This window comes from Mus pahari, chromosome 16 (genome assembly GCF_900095145.1).
Source record: "Mus pahari chromosome 16, PAHARI_EIJ_v1.1, whole genome shotgun sequence".
NCBI classification, from domain to species: domain Eukaryota; kingdom Metazoa; phylum Chordata; class Mammalia; order Rodentia; family Muridae; genus Mus; species Mus pahari.
In genome coordinates, this window is record NC_034605.1 from 24,841,305 (window position 1) to 24,866,578 (window position 25,274).

At 39.5% G+C, this 25,274-nt stretch overlaps 2 protein-coding genes across 6 annotated transcripts; both read right to left on the minus strand.

Annotated features, from left to right (window-relative positions):
* Positions 1 to 456: 456 nt before the first annotated feature.
* Zkscan8 (zinc finger with KRAB and SCAN domains 8) lies at positions 457 to 17,847 on the minus strand. 4 transcript variants are annotated; one of them, XM_021215940.2, is made up of 6 exons: positions 17,694 to 17,847; positions 13,863 to 14,365; positions 12,457 to 12,625; positions 9,501 to 9,592; positions 9,064 to 9,187; positions 457 to 8,171 (listed from the first exon to the last, which is right to left on the minus strand). In XM_021215940.2, the coding sequence occupies exons 2-6, from the start codon at positions 14,280 to 14,282 to the stop codon at positions 7,210 to 7,212; spliced, it is 1,767 nt and encodes a 588-aa protein (XP_021071599.1). In that variant the 5' UTR covers positions 14,283 to 14,365; positions 17,694 to 17,847; the 3' UTR covers positions 457 to 7,209. The 4 variants fall into 4 exon arrangements, with proteins under 4 accessions (XP_021071599.1, XP_029403359.1, XP_029403360.1 ...); XM_029547499.1 differs by having other exon boundaries at positions 13,863 to 14,362; positions 17,694 to 17,835; XM_029547500.1 differs by lacking the exon at positions 17,694 to 17,847 and adding an exon at positions 17,241 to 17,307 and having other exon boundaries at positions 13,863 to 14,362.
* Positions 17,107 to 24,473, minus strand: LOC110334094 (olfactory receptor 1F12-like). 2 transcript variants are annotated; one of them, XM_029547502.1, is made up of 2 exons: positions 23,495 to 24,410; positions 17,107 to 17,150 (listed from the first exon to the last, which is right to left on the minus strand). In XM_029547502.1, the coding sequence occupies exons 1-2, from the start codon at positions 24,408 to 24,410 to the stop codon at positions 17,107 to 17,109; spliced, it is 960 nt and encodes a 319-aa protein (XP_029403362.1). The 2 variants fall into 2 exon arrangements, with proteins under 2 accessions (XP_029403362.1, XP_021071611.1); XM_021215952.1 differs by lacking the exon at positions 17,107 to 17,150 and having other exon boundaries at positions 23,434 to 24,473.
* Between the last annotated feature and the right edge of the window lie 801 nt (positions 24,474 to 25,274).

Here is a 25,274-nt window from a genome sequence, read left to right on the forward strand (position 1 = left end):
CCCTGATCAGTGTATTATCAGCTCTTCGCTGGAGCCCAGCACCGGTGGCACAGGGTGAATGCAGTCTAATGCTCCGATTCATCTGCCTAGAACCCCAGGGGTGGGGTGGAATGCAGACCTACACTCAAGTAACAAGGGTAGACCCTGAACTCTCCATCTTCCTAACCTCACATTCCTAGTGTGATTCTGGTCTTATGGCACTACATATGGCTCATTTCCTGTTTCTCTCTCTCTCTAACTCATCAATAAGTATGGCCAAGAAAATAGTTTATAACTTAAAATTTTTACATAGAGCTTTCTAGATTTTTTTTTTTTTTTGGCTTTACTCCTGGATATAGGCAAATCTTGATGTACTATAGTATTTTATGGAGACAGTTATGTAGTTTTTGAGTGCACTAAATAGGTCACATTACTGAAAGCCCTTAAAAAACTCAATATTACAAAAAAATCCACACAATAATTTAACAAGCATTTATTAAACACCTACTGTGTGCTCAGCACTGTACTAGGCACTAAAGAGAGTGCAGTGATACAAATGTTACAGTTATAATCCCTGCCCTCAAGGAGCTTACAGTTTAATCTTAGAAATAATACAGATGTGAAAGTACTATACAGATTGCTAGGAAATAATTGCAGAGCAAGGTATTAATGAGTGCATGGATCATAGTACAAACTTGAAAGTTACATGCTCAGGCAGAACAGAATAAGGGAAGATGCTGGTGTGAGGCGAACTCAATCAGGAGATGCTGTCTCAAAAGACATGAAGGAAGCAAATTTGAACAAAAGGTACAGTCAAAGAGTAATCTAAGCAAAAAAAAAAACATGAGAGAAAGGCACAGAGGCGAAGGCTTGTAAGATAACAGATAACACTAGAAAGCTGTAGGAGGTTTGAATGTGATATACCAAGGCAAACATGCCAGAGAGTAATGAAAGTTGACGCTTGAATGGAGAACAAGGGTATGGAACACTGGTGAGAATTATCTGCTGGGGGCTGAGTTAAAATGAGATACCATGAAAATGGAGATTGAAGATCATTTTTGAAGTGTTATATAAGTTGGATATTCTGGAAGGAAACTGAAGGAAATCATAGTAACCTGAGCTTACACAATGTAGATCTCTGTGGAAGGCTATAAGGGTATTGTAGAAATATAAAACAAAGACTACACAACAACAAAAACAAACCTCAAGAAGAATATGAGCATGATCAACAAGGTTCTAGACCAGGAAGGTGGAAGACAGAAAAGGATGACATGATAACTTCAAGGCTGGGATGAGAAACACAAAAGGCAATGATTCTATTTTAGGATACAGCAATTAGGCAATGATGTTTATTTCAAAAGAAAATACAAATTGGGGCAGAAGAACATTGAGTTTTGGTTTCAAATATCAGGGTGTGTAGGTACCTGAGGAAAATTCCCCAAGCAGTGAGATGACATACAAAGTGGAAAATATGAAGTTACTCAAATACATGAAGTAACAAAACAGATAAATAGGAACACAAAAGTAAAAACAGGGTACAGAAATTATTTCTAGCATAGAAGATAAAAAAGAGCCAGATATAGAAGAGAAATGACCTAAAAAATACCATAAGACAAAGAAAGGAGAATTCTTGAAGTATGATGCATTAGTCAAGGTTCTTTAGAGAACAGACCTTATAGAATGAATCTACACATATGTAGAGAAAGGGAATTAGAGTAGCTTCCAGGCTGTGGTCCAGAGAGAACAATGGCTGTCTATTAATGGAAACCCCTAGAATCAGGCAGTTGTTTTATTCCATCAGGACGGAAGTCTCAGCTGCTCTTCATAACATCCCAGAATCCTGAAGTCAGCTCTAATCCTAGTGAAGGCATGGGCATACTAGCAGGAGCAAGGAAACGACAGCAAAAGCTTCCTTTTTCCATGGCCTTATATTTGAATGCCATCAGAAGGTGTGGCCCTGACTAAAGGTGGATCTTCTCCCCTCAAAAGATCCAGATTAAAAGAAAATAGTTTTTACACTTGAAATGATTTAATTAAGGAAAAAAAATCCTCACAGCTGTACCCAGCAGTCTGGCTTCAGTTAATTCCAAATATAGTCAAGCTGACAACCAAGAAGAGCCATCTGAAGTTTACCCCTTGTCATCTTGACATACAATCATATCTTCTTATGCCATGTTTAATTTCCAAATGAAAATAATAACCAGGTCATAATTACACCTAAAATGATATAACTAGCCCATGTACAGCTCCAAATGCATTATATAATTAAACAAATCATAATTATACTTAACATGATAAAACTACATTTTGTATTACCTCAAATGCATGATTAATTTTAGAATAAATGGTAATGTCCCTTGAGGGACATTCTTTTGGTATCTCAAATCTTAAATATGGTAACTACAGATATTCTCTTAACTGTTACATTACATAATAAGAAATTGAGGAAAGAAAGCACAAATATCTGAACACATCCTTAACAAAATATGGAAGAAATAGTAATCTTCATTTCTACAACTGGTCACTTGGCCATAGTTGGTAATTTAACTACCTTCCTTAAATACCCATTCTGTATTACCTCAAAGGCAAAAAAGGCAGTATTTGAGGGGTGAGAGTACATTTTCTGCTGAGGGTAGAGAGACTATTCCCTCAGGTCAAGTAAACCCAGGAGAATCTGAGGGTTCAAAGTTCTGAACCTCACCAGGGTCTTACCACACATCTCCACATCAAGTTACAGATCATGTTGTTTACCAACTAATGCTCTCTTACTTTAACCACCGATACTCTGAGGCTGGGACTTCAGTTTTCTTTGTAATTTGGCCAAACTTAAATGGGAGCTTTGGTTTGATTGTCCATAATTTGAGCTGTGATTGCTGGAGAGAAGATTCTCTTGCAGGTTACACTTAGAAACCTTTAGACTGTTTATGCACATCTGGAACTGGCTAACTTTATCACTGAGTACACTGCTGCTTTTCACTGTACTATAAGACGCTAGAAGTTGGTTAATTTTATCAAGCAGCACATTCATTCCATTTGTCATTTGTTCAGAGATGCTAGCAGGAACCAACCAGCATCATCATTTTCCTTATTTTTCTACAAATTTTCAAGTTTTATATACAGACTCACCAAATTTCTTGCCTCTCACAACTGGTGAATCAGGATAATCAAATGCATTTGTCTCTGTAAGTTTGTAAAACAGTTCACAGCATGGGTTTTCAATATTCCCTGAGTTTCTGAGAGACTTCAGTAACTGTAGGTGTCTGCAAACTGGAAAACCTATCCCAAATACTTAAAAAAAAAAATCACTTTAATACTTCTATTGCTCTAGAACCACCTCTGATATGAAAATCTGTATTACTTGGGATTCTCTAGTAGAACAGAACTTATAGAATGAAAAAATACATATAAAGGGGATAAATTAGAACGGCTTACAAATTGTGGCCCAGGTAGTTCAACAATGGCTGTCTACCAATAGGCCTAATCACCTAGTAGTACTCAAGATGACAACCAAGAATAGTCATCACATATTGGGAAACTCAACATGATGAAATATGAGATTAAGAAGGACAACAATAAAAAGTCTTAATTTATACACTGGCAATTCCACATACATTTTAGTGGAATATTGACTATGAAAAACCAGGAAGAGCTAAAGTGGAAATGGGTTAAAATGAATACATTTGAAAAAAAAATCAAGAAAAACAGAAGACACAGAACGGTGATTGGAATCGGGCAAGAAGCTTACATGGTTTCTCGCTGTAGGCTGCGGATGAGCTTACTATTGCCACCTGTCCATCTGCCCAACCTGGATCTACTCACGTCTTTCCTTAAGGAGAAATGTATTTGTATCACTAAGCTGTAACTGCTTTAACCTCCTAGTTACTCCTTTAAGCATGTTTTATTGACAAAATAACCTTTTGTACTAAGAATCAAGAATATCCAAGTCTAAAGATGGTCTCACCCCAAATACTTTTCAAACCAATTTTCCAGTAATTGCAATAGATCCACACTATACTACTTCATATTATTTTACCTAGGATCTCTTATGCCAAGGGTACACGGTTTCATTTGGCTGGCTGGAGTTTCGTCAGTTGGTAGCAAAGCACCATGGTCATCACAAGCTCTAGCATCAGGCTGTATAGGTTAAAATCTTGCCTTTTGCTGGATATGTTATGTTGCTTAGTTCCCTAAGCTTCTGTTTTATCTCCTATAGATAGGCATGTAGTGGTGAGATTAGCTCTAATTAGGATAAATATTTAACTTAGGGTTTGGCTCATGGCAGCTGCTGAAAAACAAAACAAAATAAAACAAAAATGTCAGCTATCATTCTGGAGGTGTAGAAACAAGAGTGAAGCTGTACTGGTCCATGCATTCTTGAATACTTATCTGGCTTCGTGGAGAAATTCTTTGAAACCTCAGAGGTTTTTTCTAGTGGTATGTTGATATCAAGTAAGTTAGGGAAAAACCACTTTACTCTGCCACATCTTAAAATGAACAGCTGAGGATTGGAGAAGATAGTACTGGTGAACAACTCATTTCAGGAGAGAAAAATAGGACACTATAGGATAAAGGCTTAATGATTGCCACTGAACTGAATTAAATATAGATTGATTAATGCTTGCTGAATTCAAGATTAACAATGACTCCTATGTATTTCTTCAAAAACTCCACAGCCTTTTTATCATCATATGCTATAACACTTGGCCTGTTCTATACATGTGCTAAATCACCTTTGATAACTCATTTAAATTTTTTATTATTAGTAATTATGTATCTGTGTATATATTTATGTGTATCTGTGTGCAGGCCAGAGATATTGGATGTCCATGGAGCTGGAGTTACAGGAAGTTTTGAGCCACCCAAAAAGGATGTTGGGAACTAAATTCAATGGTCCTATGCAAGAACAGTCCACACTCAGCCTCTAAGCCATTTCTCTAGCCTCACTTACCTTTTATTTTCTTTTGAGACTGGTCTCACTATATTCAAGGCTGGCTTGCTATGCAGTCCACGGTGGCTCATCTGCCTCTGCTTCCTGAGTGCTATGATTAAAGGTGTACCTCACCATAATGGCTCTAATAACTGGTTTTTAAATGGCCACCCTTTTTCACATTCACCCCAGTATAACATTAATCTTTCCAATTATACTTTCTTTTCTCTGGACTTCTGCCAGGTTCTTAGTAATTCTGAGATTGAAGTATCTGGCACATATTACTCTGGGTACAAATGCAAAAAGGGCAATTTTATTATAAATCAAGGCAGGTGCTTCACAAAAGTATATGAAAGGAGTGGGCATGCGTATATGCACACATGCAGACATCTAGCTGCTCTGAAAATGCACTCATCCTATGTAACTGCCACACAACATAGAACTGACCTATGCAGAAACCCTGTCTTATAGTGGGGAAGGCACAACTCAAGCAAGAAGCAAGGGTCTTGACATAGGCAGATTTACCTGCTTCTGGTTTCTTAAACATTTGCAACCTTGGCTTAAAAAATAAAAGTTATTGGGGCTGGAGAGATGGCTCAGTGGTGAGGAGTGCTAGAGAGGAGTTAGGAATGGTAATCTGTATTAAACAAAACAGAGGATAAGAAAATAACGAATAATGGAGAGGTCTGTTCTGAGAAAGTTAACCAAAGAAACTAAAATGATCCTTTTAGGGCAGTCATGTTGTGAAATTATTTTTTTTTTCAGAGATTTCATCAGAACCTCCTTATGTGTCTTCTGAGTAAGATTAATGGAATAATTTTAAGTGTGAGGATTAATGTTGCAAAGCAAAAGCTATTAACTCCAAGCCTGCAGCTAGTCAAATGGTCAAACATGAAATATAATTAATAGTAACAGATGGTTTTCTTTCTTCTCATTACATGAGAATTCTAAGATTGTCCCTAACATTTGGAGGACTAGTAGCATTACTAAAATCATAGTACTTTAGAATATGCATTTTAACAAGTATTTATTAAGTAGTAAGTATAATTACTCAATTGAAAACTCTACATTTTAGATGTGTTGCTTTAAAACCAGTCTCATTACTTTACACATACAGTATTCTGTTATGATAAAAGCCTCAGAGGTGACATACAGTGAGTGCCTGGTGACAAAGAGTGTAATAATGTATCTTTGTTGTTAGATGACTGATGGAGTGTACCAGAATGCAGAAGAATGAGGAGTCAGAGTGAGGTATTTGACAGTTTACCATGGTGGACACTGGAGATATGCAAATGGAAGGAAACAGATGGAAGATAATGATGGATCTGCTGCGGCCATGTGAGGTCGGTCCAGGCTGACCATGTGGTCAGTGAGTTTATATAGACTAATAGGAACCTGAGAGCAGTACTGTTAATGGGCCAAGAGGGATGATGTACATTCTTTCTAAGGATTTTTAATGTCTTTTTCAAGCACCTCTGTCTTTTATGTGGTGCCAAAGCTTTGATAGTGCAAATATTTTTCAAACCACAGTGTATACTGGGGAGGCGGAAGGAGTGTCAGAAGACACCTTGTGAAGTAACTGTTCATGCTCAAGAATAGCCAGGCTGAGTCTCCACTCACCTCTTTCTTTCCATCACGCCCACCATCATCACTAATGCGTCCACTTCCTTTGTTGACACAGGTACTGAGACTTGGGGTGGTGAAGGATATGTACAGATGCTCAGGGACTCAATGGAGTCAGTAAAGATTCTAAACGAAGAAAAATGCTGCAGTGCTGTTAAAAATATAGCATTGACTTTGTGGAGAAATATGGATATCTATCATCTAGGAGTATTAGAGTAATAATTTAAATGTCTTACAATTTCTAACTAGGATATTAAAAAGCCAACACAAATCTTGTCTCATTGAGGTTGCCTTGGACTCAAGCAGCTTCTTAGATTAGGATTACAAGGGCACCTTCAGAGGGATGGCAAAAAAAGAACCATAGGAAATTGGAAGAAACAGAAAAGCTTGGAGGAGTGGTATCCTTCAAACTTAGAGCTACTCATAGGAAAGACAAAATACAGTTACAATAAGCAATTTACTGTTATTCTGAAGAATCTCCTGAGCTGCTAAAGCTCTGTTTCATCAGATGCCACCAAAGACAGTCAAACAAATCAACTCAGATCAGGGATTGGGCCCAAACCAGTCAAGTGCTATTTTTAGCTTTGTTACAGCTACAGATTCTGCTTTTTTCACTAGACTTTTCCACTATTCCATGGTTTCTCTAATGTCAAATGTTGAAACTACAACCAAAGCTTCTCCTAAACTCCTGTAGTTTCAGGCTTTTCTGCACTGTGGATTCTCTGATGTCGAATGAGACTTGATCTCTGAATAAAAGCTTTCCCACACTCATTACACTGATAGGGCTTCTCCCCGGTATGTATTCTCAGATGCTGAATGAGACCAGTATTCCCATTGAAAGCTTTCCCACATTCTTTACACTTATAGGGTCTTTCTCCAGTATGGATTCTCTGATGTTCAATAAGGCCCGACTTCTGACTGAAGGCCCTCCCACACTCATTGCATTTGTAGGGTTTCTCCCCAGTGTGGCTTCTTTGATGGCCAATAAGATGTGAGCTCCGTCTGAAGGTTTTCCCACACTCATCACACTCATAGGGTTTCTCCCCAGTGTGAATTCTCTGATGTCCAATGAGGTGTGAACTATGACTGAAAGCTTTTCCACATTCATTACATTCATATGGTCTCTCCCCACTGTGGATTCTCTGGTGCAAAATAAGGCCTGCACTCTGACTAAAGGCCTTCCCACACTGATTACATTGATAGGGCTTCTCCCCAGTGTGGATTCTCTGATGTAGGATCAAGCCTGTGTTCTGACTGAAGGCCTTACCACATTCCTTGCAGTGATAGCGCTTCACTTTGTTGTGGATATCCTGATGGGAAAGAAGGGCCGACCTGTAACTGAAGGCTTTACTGCACACGGTACACTGATAGGGTTTCTCTCCAGTGTGTATTCTCCAGTGGCGAACAAGGCCTGAGTTCTGAGCAAAGCTCTTCCCACATTCATCACATTTATGTCGTCTCTCTTGTGTGGGATTTCCCTGGTGCCTCTCTAATTTGCCCAGAAGGTCTTGGGTTTCTCCATGTGCAAGACCCACGATAACATCCCCGTTGCACTTGGCAGTTGCCTCTCCATGTGGCTGGATTCCGGGAGATATTACCTGTTTTGAAAATAATTCCTTGTTCTCACTCCTGGTCTCACCATCTGAAATAAACATGTAGCAAACAATCATTCTCAAAGTCACTTTCTATTTTTTATATTAGAAGAAAGGGGGAAATGAAGTTCTCATTGAAGCTACAAGGAAATAAAAACTTCTCTATTTAAAATAGGGAGAGATATATATGGGTTGATCATACAGAAGTACTAAACAAATGCCAACTAGGAAAGGGGTGCCAGGAAAATGGGGTTTCCTGATAGGCGAGTAAATCTGGAAAGGGATCAATTGAGAAGTGTAAGGTAGGGAGTAGAAAAAGATAAAGAACTCCTACAAGATCTACTGAGTCGGTGAGAATGTACCAAACAGTCCTGAAAGGGTTGGAAGTACCACTGGCTTATGTGACAGAAACATTCCAATATGATGCTCCAATGGGAACTGGAAGAAAGGTGGGAACTCAAGGAGTACTACAGAGGTGTCAATTTCTTAACTGGCAAAATGAACAATACTCACTATACAGGTACAAACTGTAAGGAACTGTGGGTTGGAGAACAAAATGTTTTATTTTAGACCCCAAGAAGTCTCAATCTAATATCCACCTCTTGAATTCTAAGTTTCTTTTCTTTAAGATTTATTAGAAAAATTTTAAAGCAAACTTATGACTATGTGTGTCACATGTGTTGGGTGTCTGCAGAGACCAGAAGGCACTGTATCCCCTACAGTTGGAGTTACTGGTGGTTAGGAGGTACTTGATGTGGATGCTGGGAACAGAACTGCAGTCCTCTGGAAGGGTAGAAAGCACCCTTAACCACTGAGCCATCTCTACAAACCCAAATCCTGAGTTTCAGTTCCACTGAGTCCTCCAGAAATCTTACAAGGCTACTAGAAACACAACAAGCAAAGTGAAAATTCTTAAATTATAATAACTACAGCTCTCCTTACCCAGGGAGAACATGTTTCTGTATTTCTCGGGCCTGTTATCTCTAGTCAGATCCTTCTGTGATGGATCAAGAAGCCACTCCTCTCGAATAAGAGACACAGCCATGTCTTCAATCTTTTCCAAAGTCTGAAACAAAACAAGACCCTCATTTGGGGCCTAGAAAGGTTCCATAGCTCAAAACCAGTGTTGGAGATAACTATAATGTTAGGAGAGGTGAAGAAGCAGGAGTGTGCTATGCAAAAGGTGTGAAAAGCTGGGAGAAAAAGGAAAGTGTACTAGATTTACTGGGGATGTGGGGAGATCAAAGATTGGTTTATTACTAAGCAAGAAGGATTCAGGGAAAGTTCTTAAACAGGGTCTACTGCAGACAGATATGGGCATTTACCATGATATTGTCAACTAGAGATACAGGCTTTTAGTGAGAAGGAGGACAACTCACCTGGAACCCTGCAGTGAGAAGTCTAGCTGTCACCTCCTGATCTCCAGAACTTCCTTTCTGGGAAGGGGTAGGTTTCTGAGAAGAAGACATGGCTGGGAGGAGAAAGGAGCTATGAATTGACTAGTTTTATTGCATGGTTGTGGAAGCCGGCATTCACTTATCCAAAATTATTTTTATTTCAGCATGTGTGTATGTATGTATGTGTATGTATGTGTATATATGTATACACACACACACACACACACACACACACACACACACATATATATATGTATCTGCCAAGGATTTTGCACATAAAGTGCTGACATTTTGGACTCTGGCCCATATCCATGAATGCTCATAGAACATTTGTACTTTAATGTACCTGAGCTTAGACAGCCAAATAAACTAAGTATCCTGATTTCCTAATGGGAGCTGCTTTCTAATTTCTTCTCTACTAAAAGTACTGTCTTTGCATTTATGTATGATGCTCCTTTAGATCCCAGTGTCCTAGAACTGAACATGAGAAGTAGCCAATCTCTAGTAAGTTTGTTACCCTGCTTATGATCTCTGCCATGGTTGCCCATGTCTGCTTCTCACGGATACTGAGCATTTTATTAGCAAAATGAACCTCATAGTTAAATAACGTATGTCTTGGGGAACAAGATTTATGACTTCAGACAAGAATTATATAATTAACTAAAGAGTTTCTATGCTGGTTACTTAGAAATATTAAAAGGTCTTAGCCTTTTGACTAAGATCCAGTATAGGAATATTACGAGTTCACTTATATGCTGGTGGGGTGGCAAATGCTGATAGCTCCACCATAAATTTGAGGCCAGGCTGATCTACAAGGTTCTAAGTCAAAGAAGACTACACATAGACCTGTTTCAAAATACAAAAAACAATTTCACTGAAAGAAAACAAAGTATTACAAATCTCATAAACGGAAACATAAAACCTCAAACCAAACAAAGACAATAGCCTAGAATATGCTAGTCTGCCAAAATTAAGGTGTTTCTAAAAAATAACGATGTCAAAAAAGACACAGACTTAAGGCTTAATCTGGTCAAGTATGAAGCAAGCACAGTGAACACAATGTTTCTGAAACAAAGAATTTATATGCCCACAAGTAAACGACAGCAATGAAATGGAAGGGCTGAGGACATAGCTCAGTTAGAAGAGTGCTGGCCTTGGGTGAGTAACACCCTGAGTTAAGATACTTAGCACTGCCCCAAACAACCCAGACACACCCATCCCTTCTCTACCTACACTTAGGGCGGGCATGATGGCTCTGTGGTAAAGTGCTTGCTGTGCGTATGAGGATGTAAGTTCAAAGTCCCATCACCCACATAAAAGTCTTATGTTTGAAGCCCCAACATTAGGAGTTGAAAGAGAACATAAACAGACAGATCCTGGGGGCCTGGAGGTCAGATAACCTAGCAGAAATGGACATACATATTCAGGGAAAGACCCCATCTCAAAAAATAAGGTAGAGGGGCCAGAGAGAGCATCGGGGCAAAGGTGCTTTCCATATAAGCCCAATAGCTCATGTTCAATTTCTAGAACCCATGGTTGATGGAAAGACCTGACTCGTGAGGAAAGTTGTTCTCTGCCCTCCTGGCAGGTGTGTATGTCTGTGTCCACACACTAATAACGAAAGTGAGGTGAGGAAACAGAATACACACAACATGACTTCTAGTCTCCACATATGTACCCATGGATAAGCTAGAAGGGAAAGCAGTAAATGTTCTCTCTTAAGATGGACAATGTAACAATATAGAAGGAACGAATTGTAACTGGTTTAGTAATATTGCCTGACTCAATTGAGAAGCTTTAATAAAGTAAAAAATGAAACATCAATAAATATTAAAATTACTGCATCAGCAATAAATTTGGTTAAGATATTTCCAAAGCTTCATGAGAACTTCCTCCTAAATTACTTAAATATAAAGGGAAAAACAATAACTTTATAGTGATTAACCTAGCAAGATTAATCTTAAGTCATCAAAAATAACATTACAATAGGCCAATTTTCTATAATGTTCTTGCTAAATATATTCAACTTGAACCTAAATATTAGAAAAATTCAAACAAACCTAATTTTAAGCCACTCTACTAATTCTGATCTATGTTCTTTAAAACTGTTAAGGTCATAAAAAGAAAGACTAAGAAATAATGCAAAAATGCCAAATTTAAGGATACTGAAGAATTTATGACTAGGTGTACTATGGTCATAGGGTGGGCTCTGGACCAGAAAAAACACTGGGACAACTGTCAAAAGATGAGTATTAACTGTGGATTAGGTTAGCACCACCATTTCTAAGTATCTTCTGATCATGGTTATCAAAAATGCTCTTGTTAAAAAAGTACTGAAGTATTTGTAAATATAATGTTATGATACTAGCAAAATCTAAAAAAAAAAAAAGTCTGCTGTAAATGGGGTTAACAAATGTGTGAATTCATAAAACAAAACAATATAAAACAAAACATCCTCAAATTCTTTGTTCATAAGTTTACACCTAGAATGGATGGTCTACTGTTGTCCACTGCGCATAACATGGCCATTGCCCTTTTGAACTCTTAGCCACTGTGGCTATATACAGAAGACCTGCTACAGAATGGGGGAGAATCACAATCCCCCTTCCCCACTCCCATGTAGGCACTTAACTGATGCTAAGACATTTCTTTAGTGGTATAGCTGATGCTAAGCTACCCATGTTCCTATAAAAAAGAAAAAAAAAATTCCTTCACCCTACCCCTAATTAAACTCATTGGTTCATAAGTTAGTTTTCAATAGATTATTTCTTTGGTATGTCCTTTGTGCCCCAGTAGGGGTCAACAGCTATTTATCTGCATAGGAAAAGTTCATTTATTACTTCTATAAACATTCAAACTCAGAAAATTGGGACTACTCAAACACTAATGCTAGTTCCTGAACGAGACAGGTACCCCAAATATAAGTCTCTTTCCTCACCTTTATAGGTGGAATCTGGCCTCTCTCCCCTGTCCTGTGGCTTCTGGGGCACTGGAGATTTGGGCATGGTGGCCAAGGGTTTTACGTGAATACTTGGAGGTTCTGATGCAGATTTTGAAGGTATGACTTCATCCCAGGGTACTCTGTGCCCATGTGTATGAGCTGACACCTGGAAACAATGGGACAGCAGAGTTACACAGAGTTCCTTTGAGAAATGAAGTGAAGGTAGTAGTGGAGTCAACGCCTTTCATGGGTATCCATATTTGGGAAAGCATGTGATATAACGTCATTTACTTCCTAGGGCAGCAAGAAATTAGCACAGAAAGAAGAAATTTGTTTCTCTTCAGTACTAAAGAAAAAAACTTCTGTTGATGTTTCTCTACTATATCAAACACCAATATTAGGATTCAGAACTCCAACTTAGGACAAATAACCCACAAAACGAAAATAGGGTCGCACAATAGCAAAATATTCTTCTGATAAGAAACTAGGAAGCAAAACCACAAAAACAAAAAACTAGGAAGCTTATATTCTAGGAAGTAGTCATGTTTAATTATCCAGGCAAGGCAAGCAGACACACAAACTAGTTTAGCAAGCTGGGCTTTACTTTACTTGCTATACAGGCTTTGTAAGACCTGCCCCCCATCCCTTGCTCTCTGAACAATGCACCTAGCACCTGTTAGTGATGTAGGACCTCACCTGCTGTGAGCTGTACCTACACCCTATTCTGAACAATGGAATAAATTTCTCCTCCTTCTAACAACCATGACACTTAGACAGCTTGTACCCACTCATATTCCAGTTACTTCTGGGTAAGGAAGGTAGGGGGCCAAGCAGGCCTAGACTGATTTTGGGTGCATAAGCCAAGATGGCAAACTGTACCCTCTAAGAAAACAAAGAATCATCTTCATCATGCCTATTAGTAAACAAATTCTCTTTTCTCTTGAACCCCAGAAGAAGCCCCAAATAATTGAGGCCCTTGAGTACTTGAGTAGTTTCACTTGAATGGCCTAAGACTCTTGACTGTATTTCTTACTTTGTACCATTGTTCTGCCACTGAATAACATTTCCTTGCAATTTGTGTGGGTCTTTGTTTCAATTCCTTGAATAAGAGGCCAAAGATGTAGAAACATCTGGCCCAAACCCTGACCATTGGTATTACAGGTACCCCAGAAAAAAAGTAATATAAGCTCTTTGTGTATTATGGTCCCATTTAGCAAGCAAGGACAATAATACAAGTGTGGAGGAATCTTAGGAGGATGAAAATGGATTCTACCCTTTACAAAAATTAAAATTTTCATCTGCATTTACAAGAAACCAGTGAATAGAATTTATTCCTCAAAGTGAAGCCAGTGTCTTTCTACAAAGCTTTCAGGAACTCAGTCACAGCATGCACAGCTACTTACTGGTCGCCCTAAGACATTAATTTGCCTTTCCAGGTCTTCCAACAGGGTTACCACCTCCTCTCCATTCTCTAATTGGTGCTCCTTAACCAGAGTCTGCAGCTCCCCTGGCAGGATGGTCAGGAACTGCTCTAGCACCAGCAGCTCCAGGATCTGCTCCTTGCTGTGCAAGTCCGGCCGCAGCCACTGATGGCAAAGTGCACGGAGCTGGATCAGAGCTTCCCGAGGTCCTAATGTCTCCTGGTAGCAGAGCTGTCTGAAGCGTAGACGAAACAGTTCTTGGCCGGGTGTGTTGTTCTCATGCACACCAGATCCCTCATCCCAACCATGATCCTCCTCAATCTTGACAATGACAAGGTCCTCTTCAGGAGCCTGGTCTGGTGGAGATGGGGCTGAAGAAGGCTTTCTTGATTCTGTAGCCATTTAGGGCCAGTAAAGCTCAGAAGGTCTCTTTCCTCTACCGTCTGTATTTTCTTAAAAGTCTTCCAAGGACCTCCAGGATACTTCTTCCAGAACAGAAAATGATAACTATGTTAAAGTAAGGCAAAAATCATAGTACCTTACCAAGATATCTTAATGAGTGCCCTAAATAATCTGGCAGCCCAAACCCACCCATGGTACAAACCCTTCCTTTTGCTTTCTGTTTAGGGTTGTGAAGGATGGAGACTACGGAAAGTCAGCCTAACTGAAATTCTATGTTTAATTATCAGGTACTCCTGAGCAGCACACATTGAATTCCTCACGGTACCTCATACATCCGCCGCTCTCAACTGCTTTGTGTACTTTAGCTCTCTCTTAACCTTGTTCTAGTTTATGAACCCTTTCCTCTTCACTACCTAAGATTCACAACCCTACTTAGGCTTCCTATTTCCCCTCCTGTCTCAGGGTTATCTCTTGGACTTCATCTCTTACTCCTAAAAATCTATTTGGAGCAGTAGATCTGCAAAGAACAGAATGTCTTATCAACATCTACAAATTGAAACCCACACACCAATGACCTTCCAGAATGTTACAGAAATAAAATTCAGTAGTGTTTGAGTTTGACAACTTTCACTTAGCAGAAGACACCTGACATCAATATTGTATGCTTATTGTCATACAGATGACTATTCATCTACACTTCCACCAAATGAGTTTTTTCCTGTTTGTAATTATGAATAAAGCCACCATGTACATACATGGTCTTGTGTGAGCAGCTTTCAGTTCAGTGGGATAAAACCCGGAAGAAGTAAACTGCTGAGTCTTAAGTGTAGTATCTAAAAAAACTGCTGAATTGTTTCCAAGGTAGCTATAGTGTTTTGCATTCCACTAGCACTTGACATTGTATTAAAAAATAAACATTATATTAGGTTTATAGTAATGTTATGATTTTGACTTGTTTCTTTACTAACAATATTGAACATATATTGGTGAAGTATCTATTTAAAGATTTTGGCCCACTTTGCTTTTGGGCAGAGTTTCATTCTATAACCAAAGATAGTGCCAAACTTGTGATTCTCACACCTCAGCTTCTTAAATACTGGGACTATAGGCATGTGTCAGGTTTACTTATATATTTATTTAACTTGTTTAGGCTGCTGAGATAGGGTCTTATCATGTAGCCAGGCTGATCTTTAACTGGTGATCCTACTGCCTCTGTCTCTCATGTATTAGAACTACATGCAATTCCATGCTTTGCCCAGGATTACTTTGTAATTGAGGTTTTATATTGTTTACATGTTTAAGATTTGAGAACTCTATATATTCTGGATACCGATCCTTTATGAGATACATTATTTACAAATATTGACTCTCTTCTATTCTTTTAACAGCAAGCTTTGAAGATGATATTCGAAAATTTTTGAAGCATAATTTATCAAAAAATTTAAGGACTGTACTTTTGATATCAAATCTAAGAAATGTCTGCTTAGAACTCCAAATTACAAAGGTTTTCTTCTAAAAGTTTGTAGTTTCAGGTTTTACTTTTAAGTCTATGCTCTATTTTTAATTAATCTTTGCAGAAGTGAGGGTGTGGTTGGAGGTCCTCCTCCTTACATACACATGACAATCTGCTCTAGCTCCATCCACAGAAAGTATTATACACTGGATCACTAGCGAGAGGGAGAGGGAGAGGGAGAGGGAGAGGGTCTGACTGACCACAAACACTATTTCTGGAGTCTGTATTCTGTAACTGTGACCTATATGTCTACCTTCCCTCGATACGAATTTCCAAGGGTTAAAATCAAGTAGTTCTAATCCTAAGGCTGCAGTGGTGACGTCTCCTTGACTTCTGTTATGCTTCTCTTCATTCAGGCTACTAATTGTCTTCAAAAAAAAAAAAAAAATTGCCTGCCTTAGGTAATGCCTATAAATGTAACCCTATTTGCAGACAGTAGATAGATATAATCAAATTACAATGAAGTTATAACTGGAATAAGATGGCTCCTCAATCCAATAGGACTGGTGTACTGTTAAAAAGACACAGGGGGTCTGAGGGATTGTTCAGGAGGTAAAGGTGCCTGCTGCCAAGGAGCCTGACATACTTTCCCAGGACCCACGAGGTGGAAGAAGACAGACTCCTGCAGTTGTCCTCTGATCTCCACTATGGCACTGTGGCATGAGTACCATAGCGTACCATCCTCCCCACACAAAACAAAACTCTCTAAGGCTGTTTTCAAACTGGTGATTTCCCAACCTTAGTACTGCATGCAATTAATTACAGGCATGCACCAACACACAGACATTTCATTCTCCTCTCTAATAATTTTGTGCATACACACACTGCAGTGTTGGAGTGTACCTATAGAGAAACACTGATCCTTACACATCATCCTTGAAGAACATCCCGTCAGGATGATTGCCTTATGAACGGAAAGGCAACAATCTTAGGCTTCTTCGGGATGGAAAACGTTAAAGCCTTGAAAACTAAGGAAGGCACAACTCAAACAAGAGATGCACTTTCCTTTCTGATTAATTAAACTCAAGAAATGTCTGAGAACTGAATACAAACCAGGAATGATAATCTCCCGGTTTTAGAGATTAAGGAGTAGATGAAACAAACATGCTTTGTAGTTGTTATCTGAAATGGCATTCATTCAATTTTTTTTTTCAGATTTTAAAAGTTCTTTTAGTAAGGCGTAAGCATGAGGGTTAGGAGAAGGGCCAGACACACAAGGGTGGCTATGGGCTTCTCAAGTTGCTTGGATGAATGCTTTTAAGACTTACATTTTTATATTTAACCACAAGGAACTCAAAACGTGCACATTCACTAAAATGATTGCTGCATAGCAATACTTAAGTGAATTTGACAAACTGAAGTATGTGGTCAGGTGGTGGTCAACGTCTTAGAAATCTAACAGAGATTATTCATGAATGACCTGAGCTTTGGGAATGGGAACCTACCGAGTTTTCAAGTATCTATTTCAGTTAGCTTTAATAAACTAGGTAAGCAAAGTATTCTGAATATGACTTCTGTTACCCCGGAATTCAACTGTTCAGCCACTACATGAACCATTTTCTGAATACACTTCTTTTATGGGTAGAAAAAAAAAAGAGTAACAAAAAAAATCAAAGGTTTCCACGAAGTTTCAAATGAAAAAAACATATCATCTTTAAAAATGAATGTTGAAACCGATCGGCCAAACTGCTGAGTAGAAATAGTTGGTACACGGGCCGGCTTTACAAGAAAGAGCGAGTGCAAGGTTTTCTACGCGATGGCTGGCGATGAGGAGAGCCATCCCGTGTGAAGTTGGGGCCGGTGTCGGCCTGCTCAGCGGCCGCAGGCCCTGGGCCGACCCGCTCCCCGCGCTCGGGCCTCCGCTGCCCGCGCGCCCCTGCTCGGCCCAGCGCACTCACCGAGAGCTCCCCACGCTGCCCGAGGGCGGGAGGCGGCACAGCGCGGACCGGGAAAGGCGCGAGGAGACGCGACAGACACCGAACCCCAGCGGGACCCCTGCAGCCGCTAAGTTCCAAACCCTCGGAGCCGCAAGAGCGGGCCAGCACGCATCTTGCCCCAAAGCCACTTCCGGAAGCTCTCTAGGAAGCTCGGAGGTCTGGCAGCTCTATGGTAGGCCGGCAAAGGGCCCGAGCGCCCTCAGCTACACCAGGTGGAGGGTGGCGGCTATGCGGGACATCCTGAGGAGTGACATAGCTTTAAGTCAGCTAAGCTTTTGCCTGGCCAGCCTTGGGCTTCAGGTGACAAGGATAAGAGTTTGGTGGCTGATCACAGATCCAGAGGCCTGGGCTTACTTAATGGATTTCTCTTTATTCTTAGATACCCAGTGCTTTCCCATTAATGCTTCATGAATTACTCCAAATTCCCAACATACACTGCATATTGAAGAATTTAAACCTTTGTAGTTCCTAGGAACAGTATTATATTTATAAAGTTCCTACCGATCACTGCTTCCTCTTTGTGAGGTGTTCTCAGACTCCAGGTACTTACGGTTGGAAACAACAAAACTTCTACAAAATAACCAGACCCCTAACTTAAAATTTTAAAAGGATAATGGTGGAAAGCAATGTACATTGGTTTACTTTTTAATGCCAAAGACAACTTTTTATCTGTTTCAACTTGTTGAGACAGAGTTGGTGAATCTCATTCTCATCTCGAGGAAATGAGGCAGAGGACATTTGAATGTCTTACCTAGTGTCATATAAACAGATGGCCAAGCAAGGAACTAGAACAGAAGGGAGAAATCATATTCAACCAGGAATCGCCAAGCTTGGGTCACAAGTGAACAATAGACAGGGTTACATTTTGTTGTTTTGCTAGTTTAGATCAAGTCTCTCTATAGCCCTAGCTGGCCTCGGGGCAAATCTCCCGCCTCACCTTCCCAAGTGCTGGGATTATAAACATAAATCAAGTGATTATAAATTTGGGATTATAAAGTTGGGATTATAAACGTAAGTCAATACAACAGGTTAAAGCCTGAAGTTGATTCTTCTTTCAAAACAACTAAATTAGAAATAAAAAAGCATTTGACTCATATCCTTTGATTCGAGTTTTTAGATGCTGACTGAAGTTTTGCCCACATTAAGGGCACTTGTAGTCTCTAAGGTAGATTCTGACCACTCATCCTGAGCACTAAGGAATTTTTGATACTGCTCTCTTTTTAGTAGAACTAATTTACTCTATAAATTCTCTGACACCTAGTTAGATCCTAACTTATACAGGTCTTCCACACTTGATGTATCCATAGGGTTTTAGCCTATATGGGTTCTCTGATGTTGAATAACACCTCTGTGCCCACTTAGATCTTTTCCATACTCTCTACATTTATAGGACTTCGGTGTGTAGTCTATAATTTCCAACAAGATGTGATTGTTGAATCAAGGTTTTTCCACATTTATTACATGTACTGGCTGGTTCTGTGTGTCAATTTGGCATAAATTAGAGTCATCAGAGAGGAAGGAGCCTCAGTTGAGAAGATGCCTCCATGAGATCCATTTGTAGGGCATTTTCTCAATTGGTGATCAGTGGAGGAGGGCACAGCCCATTCTGGGTGATGCCATCCATGGATGGTAGTCCTGGTTCTATAAGAGTGAATGCTGAGCAGAGCAGGGGAAGCAGGCCAGTAAACAGCCTTCTCCATGGCCTCTGCATCCGCTCCTGCTTCCAGGTCTGCTTGAGTCCCTGTCCTGACTTCCTCCAATGATGAACTATGATCTGGAAGTGTAAGTCGAATAAACCTTTTCCTCTCCAATTTGCTTTTTTGGTCATGGTGTTTCATCATAGCAATAAAACCCTAAGATAACTTGGTACTGGGCATGGGGTATTGCAGTGACAGACCTGACCCTGTTTGGGGAAGAAACGTGAAAGGACTGGAAATTTGGGCAAGTGTTGAAACCTCAGTGTTCTGTAGGAGCTTGGAAGATAAGAATGCTGGAAACAGTGCAGAAGACAGAGGCCTGGCTTGTGAAATTTCAGAGGGAAGAGGAAAGAGTCTATCAGGGCCAGTTGCTGTTTCGAGGTGAGATTCTGTGGTTCTAGTTAGACTAGTATTTTGATTTTGTAATTGACAATACTAGAGATGCCACTTTGTAAAAGCATGTAGTACAAAGCGGCACAAGCATGGTTGTGGTCATTTCAGATACTGCTGGGAATTCTATCTTAATCACAAACCAAAATTAATTTGATGATTTAGTTTTTCTTCTTGACAAGGTTTCATAAAGTCCAAGTTGCCTTCAAACTATGTTTCTGAGGATGACCTTGAATTCTTCAGATACTTCTACCCTGACCTCCCAAGGGTTGGGATTACAGGCGCGACTCACTGTGTCTGGCCAACTTATCAATTTCTTAAAAAAAAAAAAAAAAGAAACTCAAGTCAGCAACTCAAACAGAAATTAAAAATATCAAACATTCTAACATAATACAATCAGAGATATGCCAGTATCTGTGATTTGATACATGCTTAGAAACAATGGTAGGAACACCTAAAAAAACATTTTGTTTTCCATAATTAAATTGTCTTTGTATAAAAGCAGAAGTTTGTACAGTAGAAACTCTGAGATCCATAAGATTCGATACTCTTATTTTGGAACTGAGGTATTTTAGGTGGCGTTTGTTGTTATTACTTGGCTTAATGGCACATACAGCATGAAGTGCTTAGGTTATGTGTTGAGAAGCACACCTACAGTGAAGTCACATGTTACAACACAGGCATTGCTGCCAGAAATGTCTGGGATTCATTAGATATTAGGTCTAGAAGTTTCACTTGTTACATGTTCGTAAGTCTTTTGGGTGGTAATATTGGATCTATTTGAATACAGACTTTTGTACTTTTGTGGGGGAGGGGTCTTGCTTTTTGAGACAGTGTCATACTCTGTGTCTCCCACACTGGCACACAACTCAGGATCTCCCTGCCTTGTCTTCTGGCATGCTACAAGCACAGGTTTGGTTCGCCATGCTTACCTGCTTGTACTTTTACTAGTGCCAAGTCACTGATCATGAAATCCACTAGCAACCTTCTTGCTTGCCTGTATTTGTCAACTCAATGATATTATATTTTTTTCTTTAACAATCCAATAGTGGAAAAAAAAAACCTGTCCTGATTTTGTCTTCCCCTTCCCACTTTTTGCTACAATTATTATTATTATTTTGGGTTTTCGAGACAGGTTTTCTCTGTGTAGCCTTGGTTGTCCTGGAACTCAGGCTGTAGACCAGGCTGGCCTTGAACTCAGAAATCTGCCTGCCTCTGCCTCCTAAGTGCTGGGATTAAAGGCATGCGCCACCACTGCCCGGCTGCTACAAATATTATTTAATGCCTTCTATGCCAAACACTATTCTGAAAAGTAGAGCTAGTTTTGAGTAGAGCAATATCTGCTTATTTTCATGGAATTTATAATTGTGTGTGTGGTGTGTGTGTGTGCGCGCGCGCATGCTGAATTTTATTTATTACTTTGCTCCTTCCATAAGGAAATATTATTGGGCCCAATCTTGTGATATTCTCAGTGTGGATAATGATAGTTTCTCTAGTTCAAGGTGACAATAGCCATAACCTTTTTGATCTGAAATGTTTTCCCCTCTTACTAATTTCATGACTAAATTTCTACTCCATTTTTAGGGTGGAGGATACATGTTGTATCCTCCATCACTGATGTTTGAACAATACTGCACAATTAAAACTCTCTTCAATGATCAAATTGAAAGATTTATTAATTTTTTCAATTAAATAGGTATTAGATATATTAAATTTTCTAATGAAACTATATATTTAAAAGTATTTCTTGGTAGTTGGATGTGTTTGCATGTCTTTAATACCAGCACTCAGGGGACAGAGGTAGGCAGAACTCTGTGAACTTGAGGCCAGTATGGTCTACATAGCAAGTTCTAGGCTAGCCAGGTCTATGTAGTGAGACCCTGTCTCAAAATATTTTTTTCTTCCTATGTACTTCTCTTACTATAGTATAACTGTTCCTATCATTTGTCCATTTTTTTCTATTGATTTCTTTAAACCTTCCACAATGAGTTGTATCAGTATCTACTTCACTAATTCATTTGACATAGGGTTTCATGTAGCCCCGGTAGTCCACAGATTCACTCTGTGGCCCCAGGCTTGCCTTAAACTCCTGACATTCCTACTTCAGCCTCTCTGGTACTGAGATTACAGACATGAGTCATCATATATGTAGACAAGGTTGGTCTTGAACTTACAGAGATCCTTCTGCCTCTTCCTCCTGAGTGCTGGGTTAGATGAGATGCTAGCCCAAGTGCTACATTTTACACAAGAGAATGAAACAGTTATAGAAAATATATGTAACATTATCAAAAAAATGTAAGTATAAAGCTCCCTAAAGCCCTCCTCCTCACTATCCATCCAGTCTTTTTCACCAGGTTGCTAGTTGACTTTTCACTCCATACAGGCTAATTTATTCATCATCTTTCCTTTTTTTGTTGTTGTTTTTTTTGTTTTTTTTTTTTTTTTTTTTTTCGAGACAGGGTTTCTCCATATAGCCCTGGCTGTCCTGGATCTCACTTTGTAGACCAGGCTGGCCTCAAACTCAGAAATCCGCCTGCCTCTGCCTCCCGAGTGCTGGGATTAAAGGCGTGCACCACCACGCCCGACCATCATCTTTACTTTTAAATGCCATGCTCTTCCACACAATCTTCCCGTAGCCTTTGAATATTCTCATCATTTCTATGTAGCTTTGGCTACTGTGAGTTTGTGTTATTGACACTATTTTTGTTGGTTGCAAACACTTTTTGCCAACATATACTATTTTCTTTTTGCCCTCCTGTCAAGTCATTTTGATAAATAGAAGTTAAGACACAGATTAAATGCTATCTGTCTCTTGTAGCTTCACATGAAGTTGCCTTACTATTTTCACCCTTTGACTTCATATTGTCTTTCTAATATGAGCTTTTCATAACAGTGACTTTATTCTTTAGTTTTTTTTTCCATGCATGGTAATATTATTACATACTTCTATCAATTACTAGAGGTATACAGTCCTGGGGGGAAGTGGGGCATTCAATATTCCCTGTGGGGTATAATTTGTACTGTTAGTTAGTTTTTGTTTGTTTGTTTGTTTGTTTGTTTTTGAGACAAGATCTCATTATATAACCCTGGTTGGCTTGGGACTCTCTTCATAAACCAGGCTGGCTTCAAACTCTTTTTGTTTGTTTGTTTGTTTTGTTTTTCGAGACAGGGTTTCTCTGTATAACCCTGGCTGTCCTGGAACTCACTTTGTAGACCAGGCTGGCCTTGAACTCAGAAATTCGCTTGCCTCTGCCTCCCAAGTGCTGGGATTAAAGGCGAGTGCTACCACGCCTGGTTCCGGCTTCAAACTCTTAACAATCCTTTTACTTCTGTCTACTGAGTTCTGGGATTACAGGTATGCACCACCACATCTGGCAATTTGGGCTGTCTTAACAATACATTCAAATGTTGATTTCATATTTTATTGTTGATTTTTCATGGATTTAAGTTCTAAATTATTTGTCTACATCAATAAAATACTATGAGGCTCAAATGGATATGATCTGTGGTTATGTCAGTTTCAGCATTTGTAGTAAATTGAGGTCAGACAAATTTCATTCACTACTTATGACAGCTTTTAAAATGACAATAAAAGTAATGGCATCAGCAGGCTTTCCTGACTGTTGAACTCCTTTCAGAGAAGTGTAAATCACTTGGAACATATTTTGCTCTGGCCAAGAGTCTTTTTTAAAGACCCTTTCAGTTCATTGTTCCTTAAGCTGTAAAGGAAAGGATTCAATACAGGAGCTACAACCATAAAAATTACTGATGCAGCTGAATCTTTTTCAGTGGAATGGTTGGATGAAGGGCTCATATAGATTCCTGCAATGGCGCCATAAAAAAGAATAACCAAAGCCAGGTGGGATCCACAGGTTGAGAATGCTTTGAGCTTTCCTTCCAAAGAAGTAATTTTCATCACAGCAGAGACAATACGACCATAAGAAGCTAAGATACACACTGATGGTACCACAAAGATCAGGCCTACCACAGACATAACCATCAACTGATTGAGACTGGTGTCAGAACAGGAGAGAGGGAGGAGAGAGTTGATGTCACAGAAGAAATGGTGGATAATATTTTCAGAGCAGAAATGAAGTCGGGCCATCATGAGGGTATGCAAGAGAGGATTAAAAGTGGCAATGACCCAAGACAAAGCCACCAGAGATGTGCAGAGGCATGGGGTCATAATGGTAGTGTAGTGCAAAGGATGGCAGATGGCCACAAAGCGGTCGTATGCCATCACAGTGAGAAGGAAGTTGTCCATGTTAGCAAACATCATACAGAAATACATCTGAGCCAGGCATCCAGGATAGGAGATGGACCGAGACTTGGTTTGGATGTTCAATAGCATCTTGGGAACTGTAGCTGAAGGAAGGCAGAGGTCTACCAAGGACAAATTGGCAAGGAAGAAATACATAGGTGTATGGAGGTTTCTGTTTGAACCAATGGCTAGTAAGATGAGGAGGTTTCCAAATAGTCCTGTTAAATAGAGACATAGGAAGAGTGCAAAGAGAAGCCCTTGATGCCCTGGCCAACTTGAGAAGCCCAGGAGGAGAAACTCAGAGATGCTGGTTTGGTTTTCCTTCTCCATTGGATATACCTGTATGAAGAGCTATGGAGAGAAGTGAAGTTCCATTTGGTAAAACACAACTTCCCTTGGTATTGTCTTTAAATATTTACCCAGTCTGATCCCCATTTACCAAATGGTTTTCTTTTATGGCATCCTGTCTCTTCTCTGATGCTCTGCCAAAGTTCACCTAGCCCTAAGTGTGCCTCTTTGCCCCATCTGTTGTCTTTATGACTATCTTCTTTTGCTTTAAGCTCAACATCATCAAAGAGCTTATGGGATCTCCATCTCTTTCTGCTTAGTAGGCAGAGACTCTGTTACAGCTCATTTTAAATGAGTGTGTATTAGTTGTACAAAGTAAGGTGATTCATTTCCATATTTCTATTCCTCCACAGTTTGTTTGTTCATACCCTATTACCCTATCTTCTCTTCCCCTCGTCCCCTGCTCTTGTAAGTACCAAATTGTGCCCCCTTTACTTTTACAGCCATTTATTCCTCTAGATTCCTTTTATATACACAGCACTGTGTGTGGCTGCCTGACTATCTTTGAAGTATACCCATAGGTCTGACATAATTAATAGCTGCTTGCCCGACACTGGGATTTGAGTGAGATTCTCTTCCCCAGGTACTTGTCCATCACTATGAGAATCATCCTCTGTGAAAGCCAGCCAGATACCTACTATTGAGGTTATGTAAGATTAGGTTTAAAGTAGCTCATCTCCTTAAGTTTCAAAAAAAAAAAAAAAAGTAAAGTTCTCAACAAACGTACAAAGTTAAGCCTCCAAAGATAGTTTACTTGAACTACAAATATAAAAGAATTCAAATATGTTTAAAAGTTATATACCACATATGGCTGTAGAATGAGTATAGATAAAGCTGATGAGAATA